The sequence below is a fragment of the Ovis canadensis genome, chromosome 8 (assembly GCF_042477335.2).
Source record: "Ovis canadensis isolate MfBH-ARS-UI-01 breed Bighorn chromosome 8, ARS-UI_OviCan_v2, whole genome shotgun sequence".
Classification (NCBI taxonomy): Eukaryota; Metazoa; Chordata; class Mammalia; order Artiodactyla; family Bovidae; genus Ovis; species Ovis canadensis.
The window spans coordinates 96,030,391-96,046,160 of NC_091252.1; the positions used below are offsets into that span (position 1 = coordinate 96,030,391).

The 15,770-nt window shown below is 46.0% G+C and overlaps 1 protein-coding gene across 5 annotated transcripts in view; it reads left to right on the plus strand.

The window, feature by feature from the left end:
* MAP3K4 (mitogen-activated protein kinase kinase kinase 4) overlaps positions 1–15,770 on the plus strand; it is a 107,505-nt gene that overhangs the window by 55,218 nt on the left and 36,517 nt on the right. For all 5 annotated transcript variants that reach the window (XR_011258723.1, XR_011258724.1, XM_069598868.1 and 2 more), the window contains exons 4-6: positions 6,190–6,432; positions 9,275–9,421; positions 13,757–13,914. Coding sequence is in view for 3 of the 5 variants with exons in the window: in XM_069598868.1 (XP_069454969.1) it covers positions 6,190–6,432; positions 9,275–9,421; positions 13,757–13,914 (548 nt within the window). In the remaining 2 variants the exon portion in view is untranslated. The remainder of the gene's footprint in view (positions 1–6,189; positions 6,433–9,274; positions 9,422–13,756; positions 13,915–15,770) is intronic.

Genomic DNA, 15,770 nt, shown 5'->3' on the forward strand with positions numbered 1-15,770 from the left:
TCCATGTACGCACAGAGCTATAGTTACTTCCATATGTGTCTTTCTGCTTGTCTGTCTGTTAAAAGTGAACGTGAGTTCATCCTGATGTCTCAGGTGTGAATCCAGCTCCGCTGCCTCTCACCTTGCCTTGTTGTAACTTCTCTTGCAGCGAGAAACCTGGCTCCCATTACCGCAGTGGATTTATTATATTTGTGCAACCCTAGTTGACATGTAAGGTAGTCTTAGAATTGCTAACTAGGACCCCTCTGAGGACAAAATTACCAGCTGGAGTAGTGTTTAATTGTAAGCACAGTTCTCTGTGTCTTTAGCCTCAGAGCATGTAGATGAAACGTCGTTTTCTACAGTTAGGTGAGCACCTTTCTCTTCACTTCTCCAGGGCGGTTATAGCGTGCATTTGTAATACAGTTATCTCAGTCTGTCCCGGGGTCCCCTGGGTTCCTAGCTGATGTTTTTTAAGTTGCATGCTATAAAGTTCATTCTTTGTGTTATATAACTCTCTGGGTTCTGTGCATTTAATTTGTTGAACACCTATAAAATGTCTAAGCTCTGGACTGTGATACAGTTATTTTATGCTCCTCTGTTTTTGCTCTACCTTATGAAACTTAAGAATGATAAAATGAAAAACTGTATTTTTAATGTAATGTACAAAAAAAAATTAGCTGACTTTGACTATGTAGAACCATGCATATTACTTTAAATTCCAGGAAGATTTTTGGTTACTTTATTACTTTTTTGTATTAGGAATGGATCATGTAATTATTATAAGCTTAGTGACGAACGAAATATTATTTGTCTTTGAATCTGGCTATAATAATGCTCTTTTTTTTCCCATAAGCACAAGAAACCCTGAAGAGGTTTTCTTTTATGTTCAGAATGGGCAGAAGACTGTAGAAACTAGGGAAGTGTTAGTCACTCAGTCGTGTCCGACTCTTGCAACCCTGCGGTCTGTAGCCAGTCAGGCTCCTCTGTCCATGGGATTCTGCAGGCAAGAATACTGGAATGGGTTGCCATTTCCTCCTCCAGGGGATCTTCCCGACTCAAGGATCGAAGCCGGGTCTTCTGCATTGCAGGCAGATTCTTTACCGTCTGAGCCAGCAGGGAAGTCCAACTCTTTAACTAGAAACTAGGATATATATAAGCTATTATCATTTATTGAGTCTTACCATGTGCTAGATACAACAACCAAATGAAGCGGCGTTGTTATTTTTCAGAGAAGGAGTGGGGGGATAAGTTGCCCCAAAGCACAGAAGCTGTATATTGTGGGAGGGCTTCACACCTAGGATTTGGGGATACCGGACTTTAAACTGTGCCGATGGTTTCTAAGCCTGGCTACACAGCAGCTATACATCAGGAGCTTTTAAAAACACTTGCCTTTGCCCTTCTGGGCTAGAGGGCAGGTCAGACTCTTTCATGGTAGGACATATGCACTGATATTCATAACCTCGAGTGAACTTTATATGAATCCAGACCAGCACCAGTGCAGCTGAGAGTCAGCCCCTTGGAAACACCCTAAGTAGACTATAGTACTCCCTTACCCCATCTCCAAGGTCAGTGTTCAGTAAAACTGTTGTCATAGCTAATGTTTTATTTGTTGTAATCATCACCTGTCTGACTTTGTCAGTAAAGTTATAGGAACTTTTGAAGAAAAGCTGCCCTAACCCATTTAAAAAATAATTTTTATTGGAGTATACTTGCTTTGAAAAACAGTTTTTTATTCTTATCTTTTCTGACTTTTATTAATTATTTTTCTGCTGTATGTGGAGGAGATTATTTTTTATTGAAGAATAGCTGATGTGCATATTATCTGTTGCACATGTACAGTGTAGTGGTTTACAGTGTTTGAACTCCATTCACAGTTATAAAATACTGTCTGTATTCCCTGTCGTGCGACGCAGCCTTGTGGCTTGCTTATTTTATACATGGTAGTTTATATCTCTCTGTCCCTTCCCCACGTCGCCCCTCCCCGCTTCATCCTCCCCGCTGGTAACCGCTGCGTAGGTTGTCCTCTGTGTCTGTACGTCTGCTTTTTTTGTTATATTCACTAGTTTCTTGTATGTTTTAGATTCTTTTGTGTGACATCATACAGTATGTGGCTTTCTCGGTCTGACTGTTTCACTTAGCATAATGCCCTCCATGTCCATTCATGTTGCTGCAGATGGCAAGACTTCCTTCTCTTTTTACGGCTGGATGCCATTCTGGGAGGACAGGGGAGCCCGGTGGGCTGCAGTCCGTGGGGTCGCAGAACCAGACCCGACTTAGTGACTGAGCAACAGCAACAAGTATTCTCTTGTCTATGTGCAGCACATCTTCATCCGTTCACCTGTTGATGGACACTTAGATTGCTTCTGTGTCTCGGCAATTGTAAATAATGCTGCTATGAGCACTGGAGCATGTGTGTCTTTTCAAATTGCTTCCCTGGTAGCTTAGCAGTAAAGAATCCACCTGCTGGTATAGGAGATGTGGGTTAGATCCCTGAGTCAGGAAGATCCCCTGGAGAAGGAAGGGGCAACCCACTCCAGTGTTCTTGCTTGAGAAATCCCATGGGCAGAGGAACCTGGCGGGCTACTGTCCATGAGGAGCAAGAGAGTCAAACACGACTTAGCAACTAAAGAACAGAAAAGAAACATCTTTTCAAATTAGTGTTTTTGTCTCTGGATATTTCACTTTCATGCATTGGAGAAGGAAATGGCAACCCACTCCAGTGTTCTTTCCTGGAGAATCCCGGGGACGGGGGAGCCTGGTGGGCTTCCATCTGTGGGGTCGCACAGAGTCGGACACGACTGGAACGACTTAGCAGCAGTAGCAGCAGCATATACCCAGGAGTGGAATTCCTGGGTTGTACAGTGGTTCTGTTTTTAGTTTTTTTGAGAAACCTCCATACTGTTTGCCATGGTGGCTGTACCAATTTCCACCCACATACATGGATTTTCTAATCGAATAACTGGAAAGATAATAAGCACAATGCTTGCTTATTTGCCTATAGGGGTTTTTTTTGTTTTGTTTTCTTAAAGGAAGCACACTTATGAGACAGAATAGGAAGTTGAGACGTATTACTTTTGACTGCCGTGAGCCAGCTGAATCAAACTCGGTGTAAGATGAAAAAGATGAAAGAACAGAACTCATCAGCTTGCGATGGAGAACTGAATCTGTGCTGACAGTGACTAGACTAGTAGCAGGTCCCGAATACTCATTTTACCGAAGGGGATTGGTCGAGTAACTTGGTCAAGGTTGCAAGACCGGGAAGCGGTGGAGTCCAGGTGTGAAGCCGGAGCTCCCTGCTCCTCACCGTTACTGTGTACTGCCTCCCCAGGTTATGCTTGGCCCCACACAGTGCCTTAAGTGTTTTTCCTAATGCTTGTGTATCTGGCGGATTCGGGTCTTAGCTGTTGCACGGGGAGTCTTCGCTGTGTCCTGTGGGACCTGTCCTGGTGGCGCACAGGCCCTCTGGCTGTGGCCTGCAGGCTCCGGAGCGCACTGGCCCGAGGTCGCAGCACTCAGGCTTAGCTGCCCCGAGGGACGTGGGACTTAGTTCCCCGACCAGGAATCGAACCTGCATCCCTTGGATCGCAAGGCAGCTTCTTAACTCTTGGAGCACCAGGGATGTCCCTTTAAATATTTTCTGACTTAGTGGCAAGTGTTTAAAAAAAAAAAAAAAAAAGAAAATTTCACATGAAAATCTGGATGTTTTGTTTGCCTTGCAGTCCCGGGCGGTCTGTCAGCACCAGCCCTGTCCACGTGGCCTGCTCGTCCCACTTTGCACGCGCCCGTTGTTGGGGAGTCGGGCCTGTCTCACGTCTTTGGTGGGCCTGTCTCTCTGGCCTCCTGTCGTGGCCTGTAGGGTCTTCAGCCCCTTCTCTCTCAGCTTACAGTAATCGTGCGTTGGATTCCAACCCGATCCTTTTCTGTTCTTCATTTTTAAACATGATGTTTGTTTTCAGAACTTTAGGGAAAGAGAAATAGGAGAGGGTTTAGGCTGTTCTTGCACCTTCCCGCCCTTTCCCCTCCCCGTGTTTTATTACAATTGGGAATTTAAGATCCAAGTTTTCCCTTATAGTATGCTTTCAAAATTTTTTGCAGTTTCCAGTATTCCTTGCTGATACTTGACTTGGAGTCCTTGGCCAAGTCACCTTTGTGGAGTCGTATCTGCCTCTGTGCTTCCTTTCCTTTGAGATTCACGGCTTCTCGTTTCCTTGGGCATCCATTCTTACCAATTTTGATTTGACTCAAACCTCCCATTCTTCCTTGGTAGTTTTTTAGAGAAGGTAAGTGAGTTGTACTTGGGTTCTTCCCTATGCAGAGGGTGTTTTCCTTTTTCCTCACAAATCAGGGATAGCTTGACTCTGCAGAGATCTCTCATCCACCTCTTCCTTTCGATCTTTCTGGAACTCTCCTTATTCTTATGTTAACAGCTTCTAGACCTGCCCTCCAGGTATCTTATTTGTCACTCAAAACTTCTATCCCTTTTTCTTTTGCCCTAGGTTGTAGTGGTCATTTCTACAGTTAATTTCTAATTTCTAATTTGTATATTCAGATTTTAACATCACTCCTTCTGTTTTCACTGCTGTCATGGATTTTCTTTAAGGAATCTTGGTTGGTTGTTTTTTTTTTTTTTCCCCCCGGAGGAGTTTAGTGAGATTTGCATTAGGAGTATTTTTGCCCTTCTCTCCTGTGTCCTGCACTATTAAATCAGTGTCAGCTCTTCTGATTCTTTTACCTCGATCTCTTCCATGATCAGGAGCTTTGTAATGTCCCTTCCTCCCTGGATGGGTTGGTGCAGCGCAGCGCCAGCAGGAATGTGTCTCCTCGAGCTGGGTGGGCCTGGCCGCTGGATCTCTGGGCTGTCTTACAGTTGTTGAGAAGGAGGGGTTGTCCCTTCCCAGTGAGCCTGAAGCAGATGAATCAGCAGGCTGGAACTACAGAGAACGCCAAAACTGTTCTTCAGAATTTTATCCTAGAAAGTTTGCCGAGTTTTGTAGAGCTCTAAATAAACATTTTATCTGATGTCATTGTCCACACCAGAAGAAACGAGCACTTACACCGCCAAAAGCGTTCACACAGACGTGTCTTAACCCTGACCACATTTATCACAAGTAATCATTTTTTTTAAATTATGCAGCTATTTTAGAAATCGTTGCCTGTTACGGGAAACTAAAAGTATGTGTTAATTTAGATGCAAAAATATGTGTGGACAATAAAAGAATGTGAGTTGGGAGACCAGTTAAGAGGAGCAGCTGTGATTAGTGAGTGATGTTATAAGTTGAAGAAAAGTTGAGATTTTCGAATTTTGATGGCTTCAGTTTTCTCAGTAAAAGGAGAAGGCAAGTTCTTGGAGTGATTGGTCAGGATGGTATTGCCAGAGGTTTAAGAACACTGGGAGAGCTTCAGATCTGCTGTTTCAAGGGGAGAGCATGAGGAATTTGATGGGTAACTGCGTGAACGGTGAGCAACAGTAGGATTCCTGGGAAACATCAGATAGACAGATTTTGAGTGGGACTGACCAGGTTAATTTTATGATTTATTTTTTTAGCCTTTGTTTGATGTAACTCAGGAGAACAGATGGACAAAAGACTTGATCGAACCCACAGTTTTTATGTTTCACAAATGGCTATCTGGTTTTGTCGTCATCTCTCAGATTTAATAATTTTCCGGTTTTCTCAGTCTAGAGATAGCTGTAGATAATACTGTGTATAACCTCAGAACCAAATGCTCTAGTTAAGTATGATAAAAAATGTGTGATGAAAACGATGAGCTTGATTCTTTTCCTACTACGCTTTTTTGATAAAGGTATCACACAACTTTATTTTTAGTTCTTGTGTGTGTGTGTGTGCTAAGTTTCTTCAGTCGTACCTTACTCTTTGTGACCCTACGGACCACAGCTCACCAGGCTCCTCTGTCCATGGGATTCTCCAGGCAAGAATGCTGCGGTGGATTGCCCTGCCCTCCTCCGGGGGGCCAGGGGTGGAGCTCGTGCCCCTTAGGCCTCCTGCGTTAGTTCTTGTTATCCTTTTCTAACACTCCTAGAGCTTTTTAGGTCTGTATTGAAAATGGTGAATTATTCTAAAGATTATTTCTCCTGTAAAATGACGATTTCTGTGGGTTTCTCAGCAAATCTGGAGAACGGTAGTTTGTAACTGCAGTGTTGGGAAGCGCTCCTGGGTGCTCTCACGCTTTGTTGCCTTTGTGTTGCAGTTTTCTGAGTTCCCAGACCCCATGTGGGGTTCAGACTATGTCCAGCTGTCCAGGACGCCGCCTTCCTCGGAGCAGAAGTGCAGCACCGTGTCCTGGGAGGAGCTGAGGGCCATGGATCTACCCTCCTTCGAGCCTGCCTTCCTAGTCCTCTGCCGAGTCCTTCTGAACGTCATTCACGAATGTCTCAAGTTAAGGCTGGAGCAGAGGCCTGCTGGAGAGCCATCCCTCTTGAGTATTAAGCAGGTTTGTCTCAAGGACTTTCAGAAAATGCCGAGTTCTTACTATATTTTTTTCTATAGACTCGAATTTTTCTTTTTAGGATTTTCCGCCCCCCTAATTATTGCAAGTAGTGAAAATTAGTGTGTGTTAGTGTTTCTAAGCTGCTCTCTGTTGGGAAATTGAAATGTTCTTTTTCCATGCAGTCTAAAAATGAGGTGGTGGTTCCACCCTTTCTGTCTTCCGCTTCCTCATTCTAAAAGGGGTGCACACGCTGGTATGACCCTCTGTATCCTGTTACCATCAGTCTTTGAAGACTGGAAACTTAAGATTCATTCATAAGAGAGACTTTCAGTTCTTTATCGTTTTGTTCTTTTTGAAGCTTTGTATAGACAGGTGAAGGCCTGTGGTATGCGGGGCGAGGGGGGTGGTGGAGAGTGTGTGGCTATTTTCTTGCTTAGGCACTTGTACAGTTTAAGCAGCAATGACAGCTTCTGCTTTCTCAGTTACTATTCACGTGGGTGGGATTGTCAGGGAGTTGGCTATTCCACAGGTAATAGAGGAATGGCTGGACGCAATTGCATCTACCAGACTGAGCGTTTATATTTGTGCCTCACAGTGTTCCCATATTGACGTTCATTATATGAAATAACCACACTGGATTTTGATTTTGTGTGTGTGTGGCCTGCGATTGTCCATCCCCAGGGAGTTAGGTCTGGGAGCTCACTGGCCCTGAATGTCAGACGGGCAGCGGGGGCGAGTGCCGATTGAAGGACAGGCGGGGCGGGACGCACAGAACAGGCCTGGTGTGGTTTGTTCTGTGGCGTGGAGCCCGGTGACTGACGGGACTGGAGGGCTGGGCCTGCACCTCATCACCTCTCTTCCTGTCCAGCACCGGCCCGAGCTCTGTGCCCACCTTGGCGCTTTTTCCTTCTCACCATCTTGGTTCTGGTCACTGGCTGCCGTCCACGTGGGCTGTACTTTTCACTTGTCCCCCATATCACAACCATTACTTAGAGTGTTTGGTAAAAATACCTTACCTCCCCTCCCCACGGAGCAAATACATACTTTGGGAACATAACCAGGTGAAACAAGGGGGAGTTGACCTTTTACTAATGGGGCTGTTGTGAGGATTAAACAGTCATTTATGTTAAAACATTTGGGAAAGTAGAAAACCAATACTTGGATTGATGTAGCTTTGTTAACAGTCATCTATGTTAAAACATTTTGGAAAGTAAAAAACCAATGCTTGGATTGATGTAGCTTTGTTGTGGTTGCTTAGTTGCTAGGTCATGTCAGATCTTTTGCAACCCTATGGACTATAGCCGGCCAGGCTCTCTGTCCCTGGGATTTCCCAGGCAAGAATACTGGAGTGGGTTGCCGTTTCCTCCTCCAGGGGATCTTCCCAATCCATGGATCAAACTTCTGTCTCCTGCACTGGCAGGCGGGTTCTTTACTGCTGAACCACCTGGGAAGCCCAGTGAAGCATTATTAGAGTAAAAATAAAATAGAAATTTTGACTATAATGCATTCAGATTGAGTTGTAAGCACCTAAATGACATCCTTAACAGAAATTTATGTTAATACTTTTTCATAGATTTAATTCTAGCCATTGCTCTCCTATTGAGAGTAATTATTTCAAAAACATTTTGAAGGGGATCTTGTTATAAAGCAATCCATGTTTATTTTAGAAAATCTGAAAAATACAGAAAATTTCAAAAGTACAGAGAAAAATGAAAGCTATCTTCTTATTCTGCTATTCAGAGATAGCTGCTATAACATTTTGGTATAGTTCTCTCCATTTGTTTTCCTATATGTACATGCTTTCTGCACATGTAATGACTTTAAAAAGAAAAGAATATGCATTTTCGCCCTTAAATGTTTTTCAGAATAAGGTTTTAAATGACTCTGCACTAGTACTTTACTGTATCAGTGCTCCATAATTTATCTAATCTTCACTGTTTTGAATAATGTTGTGATAAATATATTTGTGTATCAGTTTTAGCCTGGATCTCTGACTACTGTTTGAGTATAACATGTGACAATTAACTAGTGAGTCACACATGTTTGGATTCTAGTAAGTTTGCACCAGTTTACTTTCGCGACCAGCATGTTGTTAATGGAAGGACTGTACAGGTCCTGTCATTCCGTCTCACCTCCATTCTCACAGTGCCTCCCCGGGAGTGCCTCCCCGGGGCCCGGGGCCTGCACGCAGCAGGGAGTCTCACTCATCCTTTTGTTTCCTTACAACTCCCCACCTCCCCCGACCCAGCTTCTATTTAATTCCATCAGATTTATCTTAGGTTCTTTTGTTTTGTTTTGTTTTTATGATGATAGAGTTTTTTTGATGGTAAAAGCCACAAATCACAATAGTTAAGTATGCTAAATTATTACAAAGGCCCCTAGGCTCTGTGGTGTGTGAGTACATTTGAATCTTTATTAATGTTTCGTTGTTGTTAAGAAGGACCAGTCTCATGAGGAATTTTTTTTTGTCTTATATTCCTTGTCTTCTAATGTGAGCTAGAAGAAACATAGATCTTTTTCTGTAGAATTTATTTTCTGTAAAACTTTTATTTGTAGAAGAATATATTTTAGCATATCAGTTTTCTGTGTATATATTTTTTTTGTGTACCCATGCTGTAATATTAAATACTTTTATTTTCACTGATTTGTTTTAATTATTCACTTGAGATTACTAAGTTATTTATGTGAACAAATGGATAAAGAATCTGGAAAGTATTTTAGGGTTCTCAGAGGCACCGCTCACTTTTCCTGAGTTTTTTGAGGATTTGCGTGGGAACTGTGTGAAAACCAGCCAGTCGTCTGGTGGCACGTGTGTGATGGTGGAACTGTGCCTTCTGTCTTGCAGCTGGTGAGAGAGTGTAAGGAGGTGCTGAAGGGCGGCCTCCTGATGAAGCAGTACTACCAGTTCATGCTGCATGAGGTCCTAGACCACCCGGAGAAGACCGACTGCAACATCGACGCCTTCGAGGAGGACCTGCACAAAATGCTGATGGTCAGGGCGGGGCCGGGGGGCGCGGGAGATGTCTGACTGGTGTGTGTCTTCTCCTGGCTCTTCCGAGCTCTCTGCTTGTGCTCCTGTTATTCCTTCCTGCTCTACGTGTCTCCTCTCCTCCTCATCCTTCCATTCAAGATTCACTTCCGAGTGTTAGCTGGCAGTTTTCACCTCGAGCGTGCATCTCTGCATGTCTTCTCTGGACCCCTCCGGTGGTTCCGATCGTAACTGTCTGATACTTAGTGATGTACTGCTGCTCGTCTGTCCTCGGGTTTCCCCAGTTTAGGCTGAAAGCTGCACAAGCCGGGGGCTGTGACTCGAGTTCTTTTGCTTTCTGTAGTGTTTGGTGGAGTGCTGGCATACAGTAAACCCACGTTAGCGCTGCTTGAGTAGGTGCCCAGATGGTTACGTGATGTGGCAGGTTGATGAAACAGGATAGGAAACAGGAAGGCTTGCCGTCATGCTGTTTCTGGAGAGCCGTCACCCTTGCTCGACACCTCTCTGTATCCTGCCTCAGGATGGCTGCAGCACCTTCAGACACACCACCCTCACTTTCTAGGCTGGAAGGGACGAGAAGGGGGCAGAGGGACACGTCTCTTTGTCAGCTAGGTCCAGAAGAGCAAAAGCTCGCCTGGAAGCCCCAGCCAGCAGAAGTCCCCTACATCCTCCTGACGAGACCTGCTGTGTGGCCGCCTCGCTCTAGGGGAGGCTGGGCCTCAAGGATTCAGTTTTTCAGCCTCTAGCAGAAGGAGAAAAGAAAGGGTATGGCTGGGGAGGACTTATTACATCTGGTATCTTGCGAGAAATAATTTTGACTCTAAAGTGACTTTCTTATTGTTTGGGAGAATACAGACAATGTATGAAATGTGGCCGCGTTTTGGAATACTGTGTATATTTCTTGTGTCAGAAAAGCCTGTCATTGAATAGTTTACAATAAAAACAGCAGGCAAGTTAGTTTTTCTCTCCGTGAGTAGTTAAACCAGAAGTTTAAAAAGACAAAAAGTGCCTTGCTTTCCAAATTGTCTTTGGTGGCCTCACAAAGACGCACGCCACATCTTTTATGGGATGCTCACTGAGGCAGGAAGGGTGCGGATTAGGCAGGCGAGCTGTGCCGTCCAGGTGACCCACCCGCAGCGCCCTCGTGTGCCTGGGAGAGGTCGACAGCCTAGGTGCAGGGAAGTCCCGAGACTCTCAGCTGGTTAGAGGGCCTTAGCAGTGCTGAGAAGGTAGTTTTGACTTTGCTTCTAGTTTTCTGTGTGAGCCATCATGTCCCTTAGTTCATCACCGTAATCTCACAGATGAAGGACTAGAAATTATCAGTGATTTTAAAAGTTGTGTCCCAGCGTGTCCTAGATGAAGTAGTGCGGGGCATAACTTGAGAACTGGTGGAACCCAAGGAAAGCCAGTGTTTCGTCAAGAAGGAAGGAGACCGTGGCCTTTGGAGAGGCGAGCAAGTCGTTTAGTGCACCGTGCCGCCCTCCCTTCCACGCGGAGGGCTCATAGAGCGATGAATTAGAGCTGTGGCACCTCGGGGTGTGGCCGGGCCGCAGGGCGGGGCCCCGAGGAGGACAGCCTGCAGACCGAAGGCGTGTGGTATGCAGAGACCGTCGTGTTGTCTGCAGCGTATCCTGTCCTGTGAGCCTGGAGAGAGACCAGGCAGGGTCTGGTCTGGTGGTGCGCACACTAGTCCCTGGGTTACAGAGGAATAGCATAGATTCAGGGAAAGGCACGGGGGTTCTTTGAATCCTTCGAAAGGAAGGAAGTGAAACTGGCAGGACTCAGGGATGGGTTGGGTATGGAGCAGGTATGTAGAGAGATTGCTGGGTATCCAGTTCGTGCAGGCGGATGAGTACTGGAGATGCTGGATCCAGTGAGATCTTTAAATTGAAGATACGAGACCATTTGAAAGCCTTTGGGATTGATTTTGTTAAATGAAAGAAATGAAAAAATCTCCTATGTACGTGAGGGGAAAGGGGACACTGGGAGTGCAGGGTTCCTTGGGTTCCACAAGGGAACGGGCCTCAAAACACAAGTGTTGGGCTTAGCAGGAGGCCCAGTTCCTCTACTGTTAAAAAGGGAAGAATGGTAATTTAACAGTATATACGTTCATGTTATTTGTCTCAGGACAATAAGAGCTTTTATATCTAATAACAGAGGTTTTTTGTGTGTGTGAAGAGAGCTGACATCACCTGTGAGAATGGGTTGCAGTGGATTTTGGCCATGTGAGGAAAATGGAGAAATTTCAAACTTGGGTTTGTAGAGAGAAAGTGAATGGGCTGAGCAGAGGTTCAGGTATTACCAGGAACGTGTGCTCTGTGCTTGGCGGATGTGACTGTGTAGCAGAGTGGCCCCTCCCCGTGGTGTGGCTCTTGGAGACCTCAGCTTCTGGAGGACGGTGGGCATGGGAAAGGGCGCTGGGCTTGTCTCACTCTGGGGTTGTGACAGGCACATGAAGAGGCGTTGCGGGCTGGCAGAGTGTGGGGAGGTGGCAGGTGCCGACAGGAGCTCTGCGGGAGGACAGGGGACGGAGGGGGAGAGGGGTGAGTCTGAAGGAGAAGAGGCACCAGGGCGCCGGAGCTCCTGATGGAGTGAGGAGAGAGTGTAGTGGGGGAGCTGGGCAAGCAGCCTGCAGCGAGAAGGGGGGTTTAGCATCAGCACGTTTGAACTGGGTTTTGGGCAGTTCTGGTAAATGCCAGGATCAGAAAGGAAACCTCGTCAGAGAGGAGGAAAGGTGCTTGGAACCGGAGGCAGTCGGAGAATGGACCTGAATCGGTGTGGGGGGGCGGTGCACCAGATGTTAAAGTCACACAGCTGAGCCTGGGACGGAGAGAAGGCTGAAGCACAGGCTGCTGTGTGATGACTGCCTCTGGGCCGTGAAAAATCAGTAGCTGATGGTGCAAAGACGGGGCGACCAGGGCACACCTGATCACGGAAACCTTAAAGGGGCAGAGTGTTTCTTTTGTTTTTAAATAAGGCTGTGTGAGGATGATGGTTTGAAAGTAGCAATGGGGATACACAAAGATGCGGCCATTGGCAGCCCTTGTGGTATGCTGTAAGGCAGCCGCCCCTTGAGAGGGCTCTCAGGACAGCACAGTTTCAGGGAAGCCAGGGAGATGAAGCTGCCCTCCAGGAGTGGAAAGGGAGGTCCCGAGCCTGATGTGCAAAAGACCTGTTTCGTTGGGATGAGATGGGCATAGACCTTTGAAGTCGCAGGTTCCACTACACAGCTGTGTTCATAATGGCCCCGTGACTGGAGATTCATGCCACATGCCTGGGTGGAGGAGGACCCAGAAACTCCAAAGATACAACAGAAGATAGTTTTCTTTAAGTGAAAAATTCCAGAGTTTTTGCCTACTGAAAGTTATTATTGGATCTCAGAAAACGCTCATTTCAGAGAACCCTAAGGTGTAGCCTGCTAAGGTCCTTGAGATCCAGGCCTGGAGAAAGGAGCCTGTAAACCTCCAGGCCGGGAAAGGAAGCCGCCTTCAGGGGTTGGGGAGGGTGGTGATCAGTCTGTCAGCAGTTTCGTTGATTCTAACATGACTCATGGTGTTAGAAGCTACCGGAGTAAAGTCTTCAAGGCTCCGAGGGAGAGGATGTGTAATTCAAACATTTTATACCCAGTCAAGGTATCCTTTCAGTAAAAGAATCCACAGACAGTGATGTTTTATAAAATAACAATTGTGAGCCTGTCTTGAGAAAAAGTACATCATAGTAAAACCCTGCTAAGCAGCAGATAAAACAAGAATTTTAGCACTGTGAAAGCTGTTGGAAGATGAACTGTAGTGGACATAAACTCCTCCTTAGAACAATCAAGTATTTTGGTTATAGAGCATAGTTTATATGTCATAAACCTTGAAAAATTATGTCATGAGAATCTGGATGCTGGGAACATAATAGTGGGAAGAAGGGTGCTCATTGCCTCCTCTTAACATGTAAGAAACCATCTAAAGCTTAAATAATTAAAGAAATAAAGGTCCCAAGCTCTTAAAGGAATATCATTCACAGTATATTAAACATGAAAATTTCTGTTATTATTTTGATTTTTTTTTTACTTCACTGTATTTTTCTGTACAGTGTGAATGTTTTATTTTCTTAGTAACTTGCAGCAGTTGTGAATAATATGTTCAGTTGCTAAGGAGCTGAGTTATACAATTAAAGAAAAATCCTGTTTAGACCTCAGTTAATAGTGATGGAGAATCTCCTTCCCTCAGAGCTTCATGCCTCAGTGGTCCCTCTTCCTCTTGTCCGACTTACAGTTTTCATGTTAATAGGGATGTTCTGTTATCAATCCTGTTCTCAAATATCTCCTTTTGCGTTTTTTTGTCTCTTAAGGTATATTTTGATTACATGAGAAGCTGGATCCAAATGCTACAGCAGTTACCTCAAGCATCTCATAGTTTAAAAAATCTGCTAGAAGAAGAATGGAATTTCACCAAAGAAATAACCCATTACATCCGGGGAGGAGAAGCACAGGCTGGAAAACTTTTCTGGTAGGAATCCTCGTGTGGCTGCCTTCCTTTCTCGCTTCTGGTTTGCTCCCAGGTTCTGTTCTCCACGTGCAAGGGTCTAATTATGTGAAAACGACAAACATTCGTTCCTCCCATGTGCTCCTCTCCTGGGCTTTGTCATCCTTAGAGTGGTGGTTCTCTGCCAGGGGTGACTTGCCCCCGGGACGTGTGGTGGGGTCTGGAAACGGTTCTGATTGTATTCACTGGGTGAAGGCCAGGGACACTGGTAAACATCCTACTGTGCACAGGACCGTGCACCACCACCCCCCCCCCGCCCATCCACCCAGTGTGCCAATTTTGAAGTAGAGAAATCCTGCCATGGGGGTGCACCCTCTTGGTTATATAAAAGGAGGAGAATTTAAGGCCTCTTGCCGAGTGGAGTAGGCCTGCAAGCGTCAGCCTTTGTATCCGTCTTGGTGGGCACTTCTGCAGCCTGCCAAGCAGATGTTTTCACCGACACTGTTTTGGGAATGTTATGCCAATCACAGTTCTGTATAAACTGGGTGTTTATATATGGTGAAGGAACCGAACTGTAAACAAAGGACAAGCATGAAGCAGCGGGGAGTGCTCACTGGTCTGTCTGTCTAGGACACAAATGTGTCTTCTCAAGTGCGGGCACCTGAGTGTGGAGAGCGAGGTGTGAGGTATGTGGTCTTGGCTGGGGGCTGCTTCCCTGCTGAGGGACTGGGGACCAGGCCTCCTCCTGGCTCTGACCCCGTGGCCGCCCCGTGGTGCCGCCTTCTCTCACCTGCCGCGTCGGCAGTTTAGTCTGTTACCTTTTTAGGAGCTCTTTTATCCCCAGCGCTCGTTTCCTCCCCCGCCCCCACCCGGCTTTGTGTGCACCCTCCAGGACTTCAGCTGTTGCAGAGTTCTCTTCTCCCTGCAGAGAGTCACTGTCCTCACCCCGCAGGTCTCTGTGTATCTCAGAATGTTGTGTTGACTCTTCCGCCCTGACCACCTGGTCTTTACGCTTTCCTCCGTCTCTGAGTGAACAGTGAACTTGCTCTTGCTCAGCTGGCCTCAGGCCAGGGTTCCCAGTATGTCCTGGTTTCCTGTTCGGGTTGGTTTCCACAGCCAGCCTTACGGAAATGCATATTCACGGCCATTTTCGACGCCTCCTGCCCCTCTTAATTTCCGTTGTTCTGTTTCATCTGTAATTTCTTCTGTTTGCATCTTCTGTTCTCAGTCAAGCTTTGCTGAAAAAAAAAGATGTTTGAAAAGGTTACTGTTTCATTTCACTACCAATTCTTGTTATTTAATTTCTTTGTAGGGTCATTATGTACCTGTCAGTGTTCCCTTTTATCTTTGTCTTGTCCTTCGGATTCCTTTTCAGCGCAGTCTGTGGCCTTCAGCTTCACGTCCCGTGTTCTGAGAAGCTCCGGAGCCTCGTCACTGCCTGTGCTGAGGGGCTGCCCACCTGCACGGTTTTAGTTCTGGGTGTTTGTTGTGTTGCGGCAGTGCTCCTTCGAGCCGTCTTGACGTTAACCCTGACCCCATTCTTTCTCTCACACACCATCTCTAGTTCCCCATGGCTATCCCTCTGGGGTATAACCAGCATCTGACCTCCGCTCAGCACTGCCCATTTCCCCGCTTCCCAGCCTGTTATTTCTCCCTTGTATTGCTGTAGCAGCTCCCTCAGGAGTCTGCTTTTGCCCTGCATCCTCTAAGATTTATTCTCAGTGATCCTGTTAAACTGGACATCAGACAATTTTTTGTTACTGTTGTTCAGTTGCCCAGTCGTGTCTGACTCTTTGTGACCCTACGGACTGCAGCACGCCAGGCTTCCCTGTCCTTCACCATCTCCCGGAGTTTGCTCAAACTCACATCCATCGAGTTGG